Source organism: Hippoglossus stenolepis, chromosome 2, assembly GCF_022539355.2.
Source record: "Hippoglossus stenolepis isolate QCI-W04-F060 chromosome 2, HSTE1.2, whole genome shotgun sequence".
Classification (NCBI taxonomy): domain Eukaryota; kingdom Metazoa; phylum Chordata; class Actinopteri; order Pleuronectiformes; family Pleuronectidae; genus Hippoglossus; species Hippoglossus stenolepis.
In genome coordinates, this window is record NC_061484.1 from 20,728,706 (window position 1) to 20,744,002 (window position 15,297).

Sequence of the window (15,297 nt, forward strand, 5' to 3'; positions counted from 1 at the left end):
TTTTGTATCATCTTCTCTCAAGTATAAAGGAACAAAGACACTTCATAAGATTATATAAACATTTAATCACTACAAATATGAACACTTACAGAATAGGCTTGAACATAGACATAAATAAAAAATAACACATCAGCCGATGTATTCGACAAGCTGCTGGAGTTGTTCACAATTCTTCACAACCTCTGGTAAAGACAGCAGCGTCTGTGTGGAGAAGATACAAACATCCATTTTGTCAAACAGCCACAACGCACACACACACGACACGGTGCTCAAAGTGAAAGAAAAACAAGTAAACAGCATTTCTCACCTCTCTGACTTTATTGATCAATTTGCTGAGCATCTGAAGTTCATTCTCACTCTTCTGCTGGTTGTTCTGATGGATCATTTGCTGCAAGAGAAGAAAAAACAGTGGATCACATCCTCACAAGACAGCGCCGAGATACTGGCATGAAAACAATCTCGTGTTGTCTCACGATAATAAAGACGGGTGCTGGCAGATAAGTCAGGAATATAATTGCTGCTGTAAGTAATAGGCACTTACATGTCTCTTTGCTCTTTCCAGTAGTTTCACTTTTGCCTGCTCCACCTCCTGAAGACTCAGCTTCAGTCTCTCCACCTGAGGATCAAACCAAACAGAGAAACATTAGAGAAAAGAGTGTTAAACCTACAGTGTTTGCTCGGGATCAGGCTGCCAGTACTTTAAGATATAGAATAATGCCTTCTTAATGAATTAATGCACACAGTGGCATGCATGGCTGATGCTGTAAGTGATTGTCATATGCACCTCTTTCAATAACTGGATCTTCTCTTCCATGAAGTGCGCTGGGTTCGCTGAGGCCCCACCAGCTTTTCTCAACTCCTCACGCAGGAACTGAGATTCCACCTTCGACTGCTGGAGTGAGCGACGGAGCTCAACCACCTCCTTCCGCAATTCCTGTGGCAATATGTCAAACAGAAAAATGTTAACTGTCAAGTGTCTCTGTAATTTTCACACATAACTTGGCGAGTGAAGTCTTCCTGAGTGCCTTACATTATTATCAGTCTTGTGTTTGTTTAGAATTTCCTGGACGTCTTGTATTTCTACCGATAACGTTGTCAAAGTTTTGTCATCCTGTGAAAAGAGAAACATGTTTGTTATTTCAATACTTTTATCAGCTCAACAGGATCATTCCCATTAATCATCTGCCATTTTTTGCCATCTTCGTTCGAGATCACACATAAAGCCGACGATATAACGACGATCATCACTTCCATACAGGCTTAGTAGCATATAACTGTTAAAATACATTTCATAAGATCTTATTGTTTTTTAAATGCACTGGTATCGATCATTACTTGGAATCGGCCGATATATCGGAGCATCTCTATAAAGAATTATTTTATTGCACAGTACTTCTTACCTGAGCTTTCTGCTGTAACGCCTGATTTCCTCTCTCAACCAGGATGTTCAGTCGATTGAGTTGATGTTGGAGCTGAAACACTTCAGCAATGTTTTTGCTGTTTGAAGCCTGCTGCTCCTCCTGCAGGCCATAGCTGGTAAATTACAGTAAAACATATTGGATTTGAGATTAAGATTATGAACAAAACTCCTGTTGTAACATGACACTAATTCATCAAATACGAAATCAAACTTGGCAATTCCATTGATTCCTCTGAAAAGAGCTTCAGGGAATATTAATCCAGAAGCCTTTATATTTCCTCACAGTTTTTAATCACATTCTCTCAGTCACAGATTGATCCCATCAATACCAAGCCTGTGGTGTCAAACCATGCTGACTGAATTAAGTACAGACTTTTCCATCTTATCAGTTGGTGTTGCCGGATTGTCTTTCACATTTGGTTTTCAAGTCACTTCAATCGAGAAGAAGAATCAGTGGATTAATTGTTAAAGAAAGTGAATGTTAGTTGCAGGCCTCTAGCTAATTGGTCTAGTGCTAAAAGGGATTAGTTAAATCAATTAATCAATGAAAATAGACAGAGGTACATTTTTTGTGAATTATATTATTAATGAGGCACAAAATCCCAAACATTCGATGTTTCCAATCTCAAATGTGAGAATTTATTTTGCTTCTCTCCGTTTTGTTTAATGAAGATAAAAAAAATCTACTAAAACAAAACCTTGGACTGTGGACAAGGTTTTGACATTTTTTTCCCTCCATTTTCTAGCATTTAATTGACAGTGCAGTACATTGATTTACTCAAAATATTATCATCAAATGAAAATATGGAGTTAATAATTCGATTCCTATTTGAAACATTACCTTTTCATTTCACTACCTGATAAGTATTTTACAGCACTTACATGGTGTTGTGCAGCTCCTCCAGCTCAGCATCTTTTCGCTCTTGCACCAGTTTCAAGGCGCTGATGAGCTCAGTGACGGTGCTGCCCAGGTCGGCCAGCAGCTCCGCCACGTTGCTCTGATCGTCCTCTTCTGGTTCAAACTCTACTACTGCCCTCAAACTCTTTTTAGGGGTGAAGGCTGCAATGCGGGTGAAGGCGCTCTTCTCACTGAACAAAGCTTCACACTGTGGCTCAGGCACATCTGAGGGGAGGGAAGAGACAGTGAACTACAACTTAGATTTTCTACTCTGGTCACTGAATGATGTTTAAGAACTTTCTGAACTGGGATTTGGGTGAGTAATACATTTCTTCCAGGTTAAATTATGCCCCTTGACCCATTCATACATTTGTGTTGGTGTTCAAAGCTGCTAGTTGTGTTCAAGGTCAAATAAAAAACTCAAATAGAAGCTACATGGCTACTGGCTGCTTTTATGAGATATAAAATCCACAACAAGTTTCATTGTTATCTCTTAAACTCTTACATTTTGGAAAAAGTATGACTTAAATGTGGGGTGATCTACGGTACCTGGTTCAGGAAGCGTCTCCAATTTACCGTCTTCCTCCTTCTCAGTGGTTAATGCGACCATGATGCGGTCGACAAACGAGCTGGAGGGGTGACGCCGCTCCGAGTGCTGGAGTGTTGGAAACTCTTTGTCCCCCTGTTCTTCAGATTTCTAAAAAGAAAGACGTGGCTTCAGACGTGAATTCAGCATGAAAAAGAAAGTTTTCTCCACCACGCTGCAGCCAACATACTTTCAATTCATGTCAACATTTCTCAAGTTTTTTCTTTTTTAAGTGGAGGGGTAATTTTGGCCATGCTTGTTACTGGGCACATATGAAAGTTGTGTGTTGCTGATCTCAAACGTTACCTTGTCATTGAGAGCTGCATGAAGCTCATTGGTCAGTCCTCGCAGTGTGTGATGCAGCAAAGTGATTTCAGTGACGGCCTGAGCCAGCTTCTCTCCGAGCTCCAGCTGGGTTGCACTGGCTCTGGATGCTGTGGTTTCCAGCTGCTCCTGCAAATTTCTGTTCTCAAGCCTTTATCACACACACACACAGAGAGATACGTTATCACTGATTATATAGACATTTGTTAAACATTGTCAGACAAAGCCGTGTTATTTATTAGAAGTAACTCCAGCTTTTCTGAAGTGTAAATATAGTTGCATGCACACAGAAAAACTGAGGGCTCTTAATCAAATACCCAAAAGCCATTGCAGAGATAATGTGTGACTTCCTCCTCACTTCCAAAATTTGAATTAAAAAAAAAGTTTATAAGTGTATGTTCAACATCCAGCACAACATATGAACTATATTACGTTCTGTTGGTACACAAAGCAAACACAGTGGATGGATGAGTGGATGCTGCTGCCAAAGCATCAACATTTCTCAGTAACATATGGATATAGCAGAATATGAACAAAATAATTACAGGTTGAGCTTTATTATCAAATAAAAGATGGGATGATGATGGATATTGTTAAGTTCAACTTACTGAAGCTGACTATGTTCTGTCTTTAGGTCCTCACAGTGGATGTTCCTCTCCCTGAGCGCCTGCAGGTTGGCCCTGAGCAGACGCTCACTTTCAACCACCTGCTCCCTTGCCAGCTCATTTTCCATCTGTAAGAACTGACACACACACACACACACACACACACACACACAGAAAATAAAACCAGAGACCCACCATGAAGCAGAAAGCAGACTGTAAAGACTGTTACTGTATGCTCACAGTTAGCGTATATTATGATAATCAAGCATGCATGTTATAAGAAATATGATATTATTGGCCTTCCATGATGAATGTTTGCTTTTCTCACATCCTGTTGATTCAGGCAAACCTCTCTGGCACAATACGGACAACAAACATGAAACACTTTATAAAGAAAACGGGAGAAGTATCTGTACCACAGAAACTCTCCAAGCAAAGAATCGAAACTGCACCACAAGGCATATTCATTCTAGAGGCTAACCTCGTTCATCTCCTGCACGCCACTGAGTTGTGTGCAAACGTTCTGGAGCTTCTGGATCTGCAGTTTCTGAGACTGTGAGAGAGTCTGCAGCTGATCGAGCTGCTCCTCACTTTGAGCCAGAGCCTGACTCAACTCAGACACGCGCTCCTCCGACTGGTCCAGTGACGTCTCTAGCCTTGACACGGGCACAGACACAACACAGACATTAGCATTAGCACAGGCATTAGCTGCAGTATTTTCTGTTTGTAGCAGTATGGCAGGGAGGTTGCCTAGTGGTCCCTGTCTTCTGTCAGAATTCAAGAAGTTGAAACAAAAGAAGTGAGGATATCCCAATGACTATGCACACATTTAGAAATAAATCTAAAAAGATATAAAGAAGTATGTGACAAAGTTGTTTAAAGGAAGATGTATAAAAATTGTTGGGTCCCCAATGCTCGAAATGTAATTTCAACTATCAAGAGAAATTAGACGCTTGTTGTTTCATTCCCATTTAAAATCCTAGTCACCACTCACTCATTTGCTTTGTCCTTGGCTTGCTGGATGTCCTTCCATGACTTCTGCAATCTGAAAAGCAACATTTGTCAGTGAGGTTTTTTGTTTATTCAACTTTACACTCGATAAGAATGTTTCACTATCACAACATTCGCCTCCTTTTTTAAATATTAATTGGTGTTTTGTTGTGGGAATCATACTTTGTTGTCTCAGAAGTAAGCGCCTGCTCCAAGAAGGTGTAGGAGGCCAATGTTGAGGAAACTGTGGCAGACAGTTCGGTCACCTTCCTCTCCAGCTGACCCCTCTCCTCGTCTCTTTCTGTGAGCTTCTGGCGCAGCACACCCATCTCTGAAATGTAATGAAATGACAGAAAAGTTCATTGACTTTATTGCGTGATAGTGAAGAAAACTACATTACTTTTCTAAAACTGTTTGAAAAGACAAAGAATGAAATGGAACAAATCAATTGAAACATAATTATTTTAGTTTTTACCTGAGGACAAAATGGTCAACTGCAGATTTAAATCACCAGTCTGTTCTCTGGCAGTTTGGAGATTCCACTTTGTTTGGTTCAATTCTTCTTCGATCTGTTGAGTACAAGTTAATTTAAATCATAAACAAATTCATAAAATTCGTAATGATTTGCAATTTCACACAAAATGGTGGCATGGTTCAGGGAAATAAATGTTTCAACTAATTTAGGAGTCTGACCTGCTCTTTCTCTTCAACAGCTTGGTCTCTTGCAGAGAAGTGCTCGTCTCTCTCTCTCAAAGCAGCTGCTGCCTTATCGTTCAGCTTCAGAAGCATGGGAGCAGTTTTCTGCAGAAACCCTCTGACTGTGCAGAGCTGTAAAAAGACAACCACACAAAACCACCAGCACTGTTAGCATTATTATATCTAAAATAATAAATATAGTACTTTGCTCTCATGTTGACGTAGTTGTGAGGAAAAATTCGGAGAAGCACTACTCAATTCGGGTGAACAATGCCGAAATCATTTTTCTTTTATCAACACACATATATATATATATATTTCTATTTCTTATATTATTTATAATTTTGAGACTCACGACACACTGTGTAAAAGTGTTTTTTATTTAAAGGATATACTGGACTTACTTCTTTCATCAAACTGGACTGCTCCTCCATGGTTTCAGACAAAAGATTAGAAGCTGAGTTCAGCGTTTCACTGTAGGCCTGGTTTAATGCAACCTGCATTAGTGGAGAAAGAAATATTTAATTAGACACATTATGAAGGATATTATGCTGAATAAAAAACTACAATGCTTTTTGTTCTTACCTGTTCTGGGTAGGCCTGGTTGAGGGCGGCCAGGAGTTGTTGCTGTGACCCCAAACTCTTCTGAAGCTCTGACATTTCTGTGCCACAGTGTGTCCTGAGCTGTTCCATCGCACTGAAGGCCTGGAAACACGCAAACAAACACTTTATGGCACTAATCGTGACAAAAATTCACTTTGGAGATTCTGCCTAATAATTTATATTTAATTTAACAAGAGCAGAAACTTCTTCTTCTGCTACATAAAACGTGTAAGTATTAAAAAGCATGTGATATTTACTATATCTTATCTTTCCACAACAAATGCATGGAAAAGTTTTGAAGTACTCAATTCCAAATAACCTCAAAATTATTTAGTGTTGCAACCTGCGGCAGAGATACTTGAAAACATTAATTTATACAGCCCCATGATAATTAACAGATGAGTCACTGTCCTTACCGCCTCTTTAGCTGTGAAGGCGTCTTCCATCTGTGTCCTCATGTCATTTCTTTGGTGAAGAGCATCTTTGACCTTCTGCATCATTCGCATTTGTGTCACCTTTGTATTCTCCAATAGAGCCTTCATCTTACCATACTAAACCACACGGGGGAAACAAATATCAGCTACATTTCAAGCACGTGAACATGTTGCCTTATAGGAGTGTACACCTGCTGTCACATAATTGCTGGTTGGATAATTACACAAACACTTTGCGGTTGATGTCATGTGAGAAAGACATGCAAGACATGTTTACTTACATGTACAGTGAGGCTTTGTTGGTCCTCTCTAACTACATCTTCAATTTCCTTCATGTTAGAGAGAGCAGCATCCGTGTCACTAGTGAGAGAAGTCTGTGGGGTAAAATACATGTAAATGTCATTAAAATACAAACGTAGAAAATGTGCGTTAACATATTTTGTCCACATATGAATAAACTAAATCATTGAACATCATTTTGCACAGTTTATGTACAGGTTTAGGACGTCCTCAAACACACAGACATGCAACAACAGTGTACTTAATAAGTTTAAAAAACCAGAGCGTGTTGTATCACTGTGTGTCGTGTCTCACCATGGTGACCCTCGTGTCCTGCATCCACTGAATAAGGCTCTGTAGAGAACTTCCGTCCAGTTCCAAATCACTAATCCTGCTCAGAGCCTCCATATAAAGATCTCGGTACATTGAGGTCTGTATAGAATAGGAAAAAGCAAAACTTGAAAATTAGGATTAAGATTCTGTAATACATCAACTACAACACATCTCCCACAGTCAGCCTCTTAGAGCTGTCAGAATGCATCTTTACCTGACTGAGTTCAGTGTGGTCTGTCTGCACCAGTTTCTCTCTGAGCTCGGAAGGTGCAGGACCTGCAGAGTGACATCCCTGTTCTCGGGCTGCAGTCAACTGCTGCACCAGGGCCTCCACCATGATCATGCTAGACCGTAACCTCTGCTCTAGCTCCTCTCTAGGGAAGCACTCAAGGCTCCCTGGAGGTAAACTGGGATTAAATCGATAGAAAGAGTGAGAAAGACAGAGAAACACACAGAAAGAAGAATTAGTCATGTCATAATCAGAAATCACTGTTAACCAAAGGTTTGTTGAATAATGAATTCACAGCCAACACTTACTTCCACAGGAGAGGGTCAGTAAGAGTGCAGGAATCAACCACAGTGAATTCTCTCTTTCTCTCAAACTGGCCAGATGTGTTGATGCTGTGGTCCACTAGTTCCACAGCACTGGTGCCCACACAAACACTATGGGATTCTGCAGGAGTAGTTATTGCTGATGGGACTGTGGCGGCAGCAGGAGGTAGAGCATATGCAGAAACACCAGCTGGGCCCATCTTTCCAGATGCGAACATGAGGAACTCTGCCATCTGCCGGAGCTGCTGCTGAAGGGGACCATCAGCAATCAACGGGTAGTCCAGCACTGGCTTTTCTGCTTCAGACTGAGTTATGGCACAAGGCTTCACACTCACACCCTTTTCAGGCTCAGGGACAGGGCCTGACTGGGTATTGTAACCCAGTACTGTAGAGTTGAACAGCGGACGTGACATGGGGCTCTCCAAATGCTCTGCCCATAACCCTGAGGGGTCACCAATAACAGGAGGCATCAGGCTCTTTTCACCATCGACAACTGAGTCGTCTGCTAAAAAATTATCTAAAGCACGATCAGTACGAGTCTTAAATGTAGAAATTCTCCTAACAACAGGACTGAGGATTCCAAACTTCAGAGCTGATGCTAATGAGGGACACTGTGACAGAGCTTTCAAAATGCCTGGGATATTGTCTGCGTGAAGGTGTTCAGCAGAATTAGAAAGCGCATGTCCATTTTCGGATGAGCCAAGGGCACTGTCTTTTGCCTCACTGGGTTCAGGCGCTCCACTCGTTGAATGCACTTGAGAGACGATCTCCAGATGCTGCTGCACTTCCACTGGAGTAGGACCCTCTGCTGGAGCCACAGATTTGTTGCAGTCAGAAGACTCTGTTTTGTGGAGCATTGAAGGCAACGCACTATCTTCAGGATGTATTGAGTGCTTCGATGTTTCTTGGAATTGACAGTTGGATTCATTATCCAACTGATTTAACGACGTGTTGATCAGCGAAGATGTGTAGAAAACTGGTGGGTGATCTAAAACAACTTCATCATTTCCCTCATGACAGTTTAGTAGCTCATAGTCAGCTTGGATTTGATCCTGTGTAACAGAAGCAGGGGCAGTGTTGTCATCCAGGGGCTGGCAGATCACAGCATGGTGATCAGACAGAGAGATCGTCTTCTCAGACAATGAGGTGCCATTTGAATGTTCCACCCCGTCTCCAACTTTGAAGACAGAGCCAAAGGCAGCATCCTCTTCTCCGTCAGTCTCGCTATCCGGTGCCACCAAGCTTATCTGTTTAACTTCATCAATTCCATTAGTGCTGCATGACAATGGTTCCTGGGCAGTGGAAAGGTTTCCTCTTGAAGTTGATGAAGAACTTTCATCACAACAGTATGGGTGATCTAAATGATCGTTGTCGTTTTGCACATCATGATCACCAGCTAAAATGCTTTGATTCATGCCATCACTGTATGACAAAGTGCTGGTCACCGTTGGAAGAGGAATAGTCTCATTTATAAGGTTGGTGGCATCTGAAAGTTCCATCTCACCTCCACTGCAGTTAAAAGATTTGAAGGTTACATCACTTAGTTTAGTTCCCTTAGTCTCAAAGACAGCGGTGGGGACAGGAACACCATGTACACTGGTAGAGTTGGGATGATCAGCTTGACACAGTTGTCCACAGTCAGAGACGTTAGATGAATTTAAACTGTTGTCTTGTGAAGATTCATTAAGCTGTGCCTGGGGCAGAGGAATAGTCTCATCATGTTGTCTGGTGACATCTGCAACTTCCACCTCACCTCTATCACAGGCATCTCTCTCTCCACTGCAGTCATTGGGTGAAACTACTGAATCGTGTGTGGCATGTTCATCCTCTAGGCTCCCAGAGGCCAGGGCAGTGTTGTCAATTTCATAAAAGGATGCTGCAGCTGCTTCAGCGTCAACTGAAGAAGCATCTATCATCTCCAGATTGTAGTAGGGGTGCTCTGTGTGGTCACTGCATGACTCCACAATCATACTGTCAGATATGACTGTATCTTCTGTTGTAGTGATGGATGTATCCTGGTCATAAGGCAAAATAATGCTCTGTTCTGCACACACTGAGGAGCCCGAAATCTCAACCTCACCCCCAGGACAGATGAAGGATTTAAACGTGACATCTCCGAGTCCCCAAGCGGCTTCAGGAGAACAAGCATAGAGGGGGACATCATCCTGTTCAATAAAATTGATAGAAAATGTAAGAACTTGGTACAAAATACACTGAAAACCATGAGTATTTCTAAATATTCTAATAAACACACTTTTATCGTTTTCACTGCGTCAGCACTTGATTTCCGTCTCGATGATGGAGTTGACAGGTGCAGCATCCCGTTCTCCAAACTTCGCAAAGGGGTACGCTCTCCATTTTTACTGGAGGGCTATAATTTAGAAAAAGAAAAGTTTGAATCAAATATGCTCAGTTTGCTCAGTAATAATTTAAAGCTGTATTCTGTGCACGAGTGTAAATGTCTTACCAAGCCTTCCCCAGTGGAACTTGACTTCCTGGAGGACATGTCTCTGTATCTGTACAACTGCAAACACATTATACTATTAAACATGCTGTAAAAAATAGCTGAATGGACACTGAGACAGTTAATATAAATAAATCATATAAACATTAATGAGCCAGCTCGGGAAGCTAAGTGACATTAGGTTACGTTTACAGAAAGTTACACAGAAACAGGCTTAAGGGACATTCACATAAAACAGATAAGTGACCAAAGCTAACTTGTGTGTATGAAATAACACAACACGTCTCAACAGTGTGAGCAAGGACGTAAGTTAGCATAACATTAGCTACGATAACAAACTTGTGTCAACGACAGTCGATAGCTAACGTTAGCTCCATTCAGCTAGCTAATTTACGAGCCTTTACACGAATCGAAGTATTGTTTCTTGACCTGTGTAAACGTACATTACCTCTCAGGCGTCCACAGGATGTTTTTAACCAGCGTTATAAACGTGAACAGGAAAAAATAAATCTGCGTAGAACGACCGTCAACCGCGTCTCGTTCAAAACACAAATGTCAGCTCTCCTATTGGTCCGTTTCTCTTCTTCGGCGGTTTTGTGACGCAGTGGGTGGACACAGACCGCACTGCAGTTCCCTATCGCCCCCTACAGGATACTGATGTCTTAACTCAATATTGATAGGGTTGGGCAATAAAACAATAACCAATATAACTAGGGCTATGTTATAGCACTAACGGGCCCGAGCACAGGCATTTTGAAGCCTGTTGCGGTTAGTGGAGAGAGCAATCAATAGGGCCTCCCACCGTTTGGTGCTCGGGCCCTAATTAGTTGCTTTTAATTGATAAGTGGTTTTATATCATTATAGACAGTAAGATAGATGAAATATTGCTGCCAATTCAGATGTAAAGTAAACCCTCTATAATTCCGACAATTGCTCCTATATATATGTTGATATGTATGTATATATGTGCTTTTTCAAAGTTATAGATCGTGTGTGTGTGTTTTGTGTTATAGATTCTGTCAGTACATTTCCATAGATATGTTCCTGCACTAATAGTTTGTTTTAATGGTGTAGTTCATTTGTGCATTGCTCCAGAGAACGAAGTTGCCCTGTGAACTTCAGGAAGCCATAATGAAATGGGAGAAGTTAAAGCCTCCGGAGCCAGATGATCCCATGTGCTGCTGCGAGTGTGATATCTACCAGTACGGATGCTGCTGTGACTGTGAAGATCTGGACGAGGCCTTTAACAGGTTAGAAGAAGTATGACCTTTAATGAGACACAAAAGGGTCACAAGGTGATTTACAGACATCAAATACAATTTAGATGCAATTCTCAATATCATAATTTAGCCATAATTGTTCAAAAAGCTAAAAAAAAGTACTTGTTAGAATAAAACCATGTAAATAACCATGCATGGTGATTATGACAGATGAGTGACAGCATCAGTTGCAGCAGGTCAGTTTACAGCACCACAGGAAACATTGCACATGGGAGATTTTTTGTGAACAAGCTCAGCTAAAATATCCTTTGGGATAATGGGGGTCACATATCTCTGACTCGGTTATTTTGGGCATCAAGGACTCAAAGGTTTTGGAATCCCTGCTTTAGTACAATAAACTTCAGGCTGAGTGAAGAAATGTCCCAGGGCCCCAGATCCTTCTGAGACCTCATGACTTAATGTTGCAATGTATTTAATCATAAATTCATTTTATTTTATCCATTTATTTATCTTTTTACAGTTTATTTAAAGGGCCCATATTTTACACCTTTCTGGGATTTAATTTGAGGTATTGGTCCCCCTAATATGATATATCAGTGGTTTAAAGTCGAAAAAACTGCTTCAGTGTGTATTTCCATGTCCTCTCTTCTGCCTCTCTCTGGAGCTGCAGACAGAACAGGCTGTTTTCGCCTGCCTCTTGAGCCCCTCCTCTGATTGGCTAACTGCACTTTGAGTGACACGCAACCAGGCCTATCACCGGTCTCATTCTGGCGCATTGACGATCTCTCTGGTAAACGCAGCTGAAAGTCCCGTTATGTTTGGATACAGCTACAGAAGACCAGCCACATGTTTACAGTCGGTTACAACAGGATGTTTCTGAACTGTAAGTTACACCGTCCTCATGTTTGTTCAAGTGTTGGCAGGACAGTCGGCCAATGTAGGAGTAACGTCCCGAGTTACAGTACGGAGTTTCAATACACCAAGCAGACATGTTGCTGAACATAGCCACACGGCACGTCAGAAGAAATAACGCGTAGCCGCTGGTCTCGAACAGTGACGTCCTTAGGAGGAACGTGCGCGGACACATTCTCTTCCTTGCATCCCTCCACGCTGCAGTGTTTCTTCAGTGTTGTTGTTGTGGTTAGCCTGTGGTAGCTACCAAGCTGCTGGCTCAGCAACATGGAGGAGTGGTGGGTTCGGAGGCTGCACTGGTACCCGCTGGGTGGGGCTGAGGGAAGAGTTCGATTCTATGATGACATCATAAGGGTGAGGAAGTACGCAACGACACGTTTCAATAACATATTTCTTAGAATGGACTGAGTGAAAAAGTCCGTGGAGTGACAGTTTTCATACTTTGAGGGTCCCTACTGACCCCCTTCAAGTCATTACAGATAGTAAAAGCCCAGAAAATGAATTTTACACAATATGGGCCCTTTAAAACCAAACACGTGTGACATCACACCAAAGCACAATATTAAAATTACAGGGTCTGACCCTTCTAATAAGAAAACAACATGTGATTTTTCCTCATATCATCTTATTAGTTTGATCAATGAAAGTGTATTAGCATCATTCCTAATTAAGTTTTTTTTATTTTCAAGTGTTTGTAACTCTGCCTGAATGTGTGCGCTGCAGGTGGCTGAGACACAAACCCCCCCACAGCGGATGTCACTCTCCTGTTCTCGGGGCCCTGATTGACAACCTGGAGATCTCCACGATCCCGGCCCTGGTGCTGCTGCCTCTGCTGCTCCGGGCCGCAGCGCTGCACCACCTGCTGGGCATCATCATCCTGACAGCTCTGCCCAGCCTGGTCCTCTGGTACTACTACGCCACGCACCGCAAGAGGAGACGCACCCTCTTCTTCCTCACTCTGGCGCTGTTCTCTCTGGCCTACATGTATTACCTCTTCATCACAGAGATTCTACCGCGTGGGGACGTCAGCCATCTGCAGCTGTGCACTGTGACTGCTGGGATGATCCTCACCATCGGATCTCTCATTCACACCAAGAGAGGCCCAGGGTTTCACACCACCTCCTATCACAGCCAGAGTGAGGAGGTTAACAAGGACTCTACACATCTTAATGGATCCATCCAATCAGCGGCCTCCTCCTCCTCTCCTCCTGCCCTGACAGAAAAGTGGAGCAGATGCTCTGTGTGCAAAACAATGCGACCCCCGCGGGCCGGACACTGTCGAACCTGTGGATCCTGCGTCAAGCGTCTGGACCACCACTGTGTCTGGTGGGTTGGATTTGATATTATAACATCTTTATACTTCACACCACATCATGAAAGTGAATATTGAATTATGACAGATTAGATAACTGCCCTGTAATTACACAACAACGTTCATGTCTTAAGCAAAGACTCCTACTGTACCCACTGGTTTCCTCAGGGCCGTGCACAGACATTTTGGGGAGCGGGGGCTCAAGTGAAAAACTCTTTGCATCCAAAGATTGATTTTTAAATGGAAACTGCTCCCAGCAAAAATGTCTTGAAATGTAAACTTGAACTAGAAAACTGGTAAACTGGGATCTGTCTCAGGCCAACCAGGAAGACAGGGTGTCTATTTGTTTGTGAGCTTTATCAGACACTTTCCTGAACTGCACACTGCCAAGAACATTAAAGATGATGATGTCAGTTTTATAAATCTCTTTATACCTCATGCACAGTTTCTGAATTGTTTCATTGTCTGCAATAGACTTACAACCTCAAAGACAAAAGAATAAAATGTATATATGATGTTAATCTTCCTGTTTATTATTCACATTTACTATATAGATAGAAACTCCAGAACCAACCATGATATACTGTGAGTATACTGAATCTATTACCACCAAACTAGAATAACCCACATGATAGTCTGACCAGGAAATATTCAATAGTCCTTCAAATGTAAACTTCAAATACTACATCTACTGAGTTATTTTAAATACAGCAGGTATATGGAGCCAACATATCCAGGTCAGCTTGGGTCTCACAGATCTTTGTCTTGTGGGTCTGTGTTGTGTTTGTGTGTTTGTGTTGAGGTGTTGCAGGATAAACAGCTGTGTCGGACAAGCAAACCACCGCAGTTTCCTGCTGACCCTCTTGGTGTTCGTGCTGACCTCTCTGTATGGGATCAGTTTGGTGCTTTGCAGCATCTGTCCTCGGCAGTATGTCATGACGGCTCTCTTCTACTGCCCCGGTGTCTACAGCCAGTCCAGGTACAGCACTCTATATATCATAAATACATGTTTATGTATCATATCTTCTGTCTCATCCCAACAACTACATCAGAAGTCCACATTGAAAAAGTTCACCAAATTAATATAAACACAAAAATTTACTTTACTTGTTGCTATTAGATAATAGGTATGATATGATGATCTTAGTAGAATTTGTAAGGACATATATTCTACTGCCTCATCTTTGATACATTGATGTATTAGTCATCAGTATTTGATTGTGGGAAACAATTAAAAGAAGATTGTATTTGGACATTTTGGACTACTTATTTAAATGTTGTCCATGTTTTGAGGCAATTTAATTTGAAACAAGTCAGAGCCTTTGGAACGGCTGTCAAAATCCGTCCGTCTGTCCGTATTATTTTTTTTTCAGTTTTTTATTTTTTTGGGACGGACAGACGGAAGGATTTTCGTCCGTCTGTCTGTCCGTATTATTTTTGATTTTTTTTTGGGGACGGACAGACTGACGGATTTAATTTTATTTATAATAGTGGCAACAGGAAGTAAGCTTTGTTTTACAACTATCATTTGATTTACATAAAATGTTCACAGTGTGATGTGCAATTTATAGCGTGGACCGTAATGAGCAATTAGCAGGCAAGGGTCGACATCGCGTGACGGACGCAGGAAGTGAAGCGTTTGTCCTTGCCGCAAAACGCATGCAACGCT

General features: G+C 41.8%; 2 protein-coding genes across 3 annotated transcripts; one reads left to right on the forward strand and one right to left on the reverse strand.

The window, feature by feature from the left end:
- Window positions 1-45: 45 nt before the first annotated feature.
- spag5 (sperm associated antigen 5) lies at window positions 46-10,725 on the reverse strand. 2 transcript variants are annotated; one of them, XM_035183519.2, is made up of 25 exons: window positions 10,633-10,725; window positions 10,188-10,244; window positions 9,975-10,091; window positions 7,706-9,885; window positions 7,383-7,575; window positions 7,151-7,267; window positions 6,838-6,930; window positions 6,539-6,673; window positions 6,105-6,224; window positions 5,924-6,016; window positions 5,517-5,651; window positions 5,299-5,392; window positions 5,007-5,154; window positions 4,828-4,878; window positions 4,315-4,489; window positions 3,837-3,970; window positions 3,211-3,379; window positions 2,868-3,015; window positions 2,303-2,543; window positions 1,401-1,533; window positions 1,031-1,111; window positions 785-934; window positions 542-616; window positions 308-388; window positions 46-201 (listed from the first exon to the last, which is right to left on the reverse strand). In XM_035183519.2, exons 2-25 carry the CDS (start codon window positions 10,224-10,226, stop codon window positions 130-132), a joined length of 4,974 nt encoding a protein of 1,657 aa, XP_035039410.2. In that variant the 5' UTR covers window positions 10,227-10,244; window positions 10,633-10,725; the 3' UTR covers window positions 46-129. The 2 variants fall into 2 exon arrangements, with proteins under 2 accessions (XP_035039410.2, XP_035039415.2); XM_035183524.2 differs by having other exon boundaries at window positions 10,628-10,701.
- Window positions 10,726-11,315: 590 nt separating this feature from the next.
- On the forward strand, window positions 11,316-14,716 carry LOC118117578 (palmitoyltransferase ZDHHC23-A-like). The gene is made up of 3 exons (XM_035169918.2): window positions 11,316-11,434; window positions 13,040-13,642; window positions 14,440-14,716. The coding sequence occupies exons 1-3, from the start codon at window positions 11,316-11,318 to the stop codon at window positions 14,714-14,716; spliced, it is 999 nt and encodes a 332-aa protein (XP_035025809.2).
- Window positions 14,717-15,297: the final 581 nt, after the last annotated feature.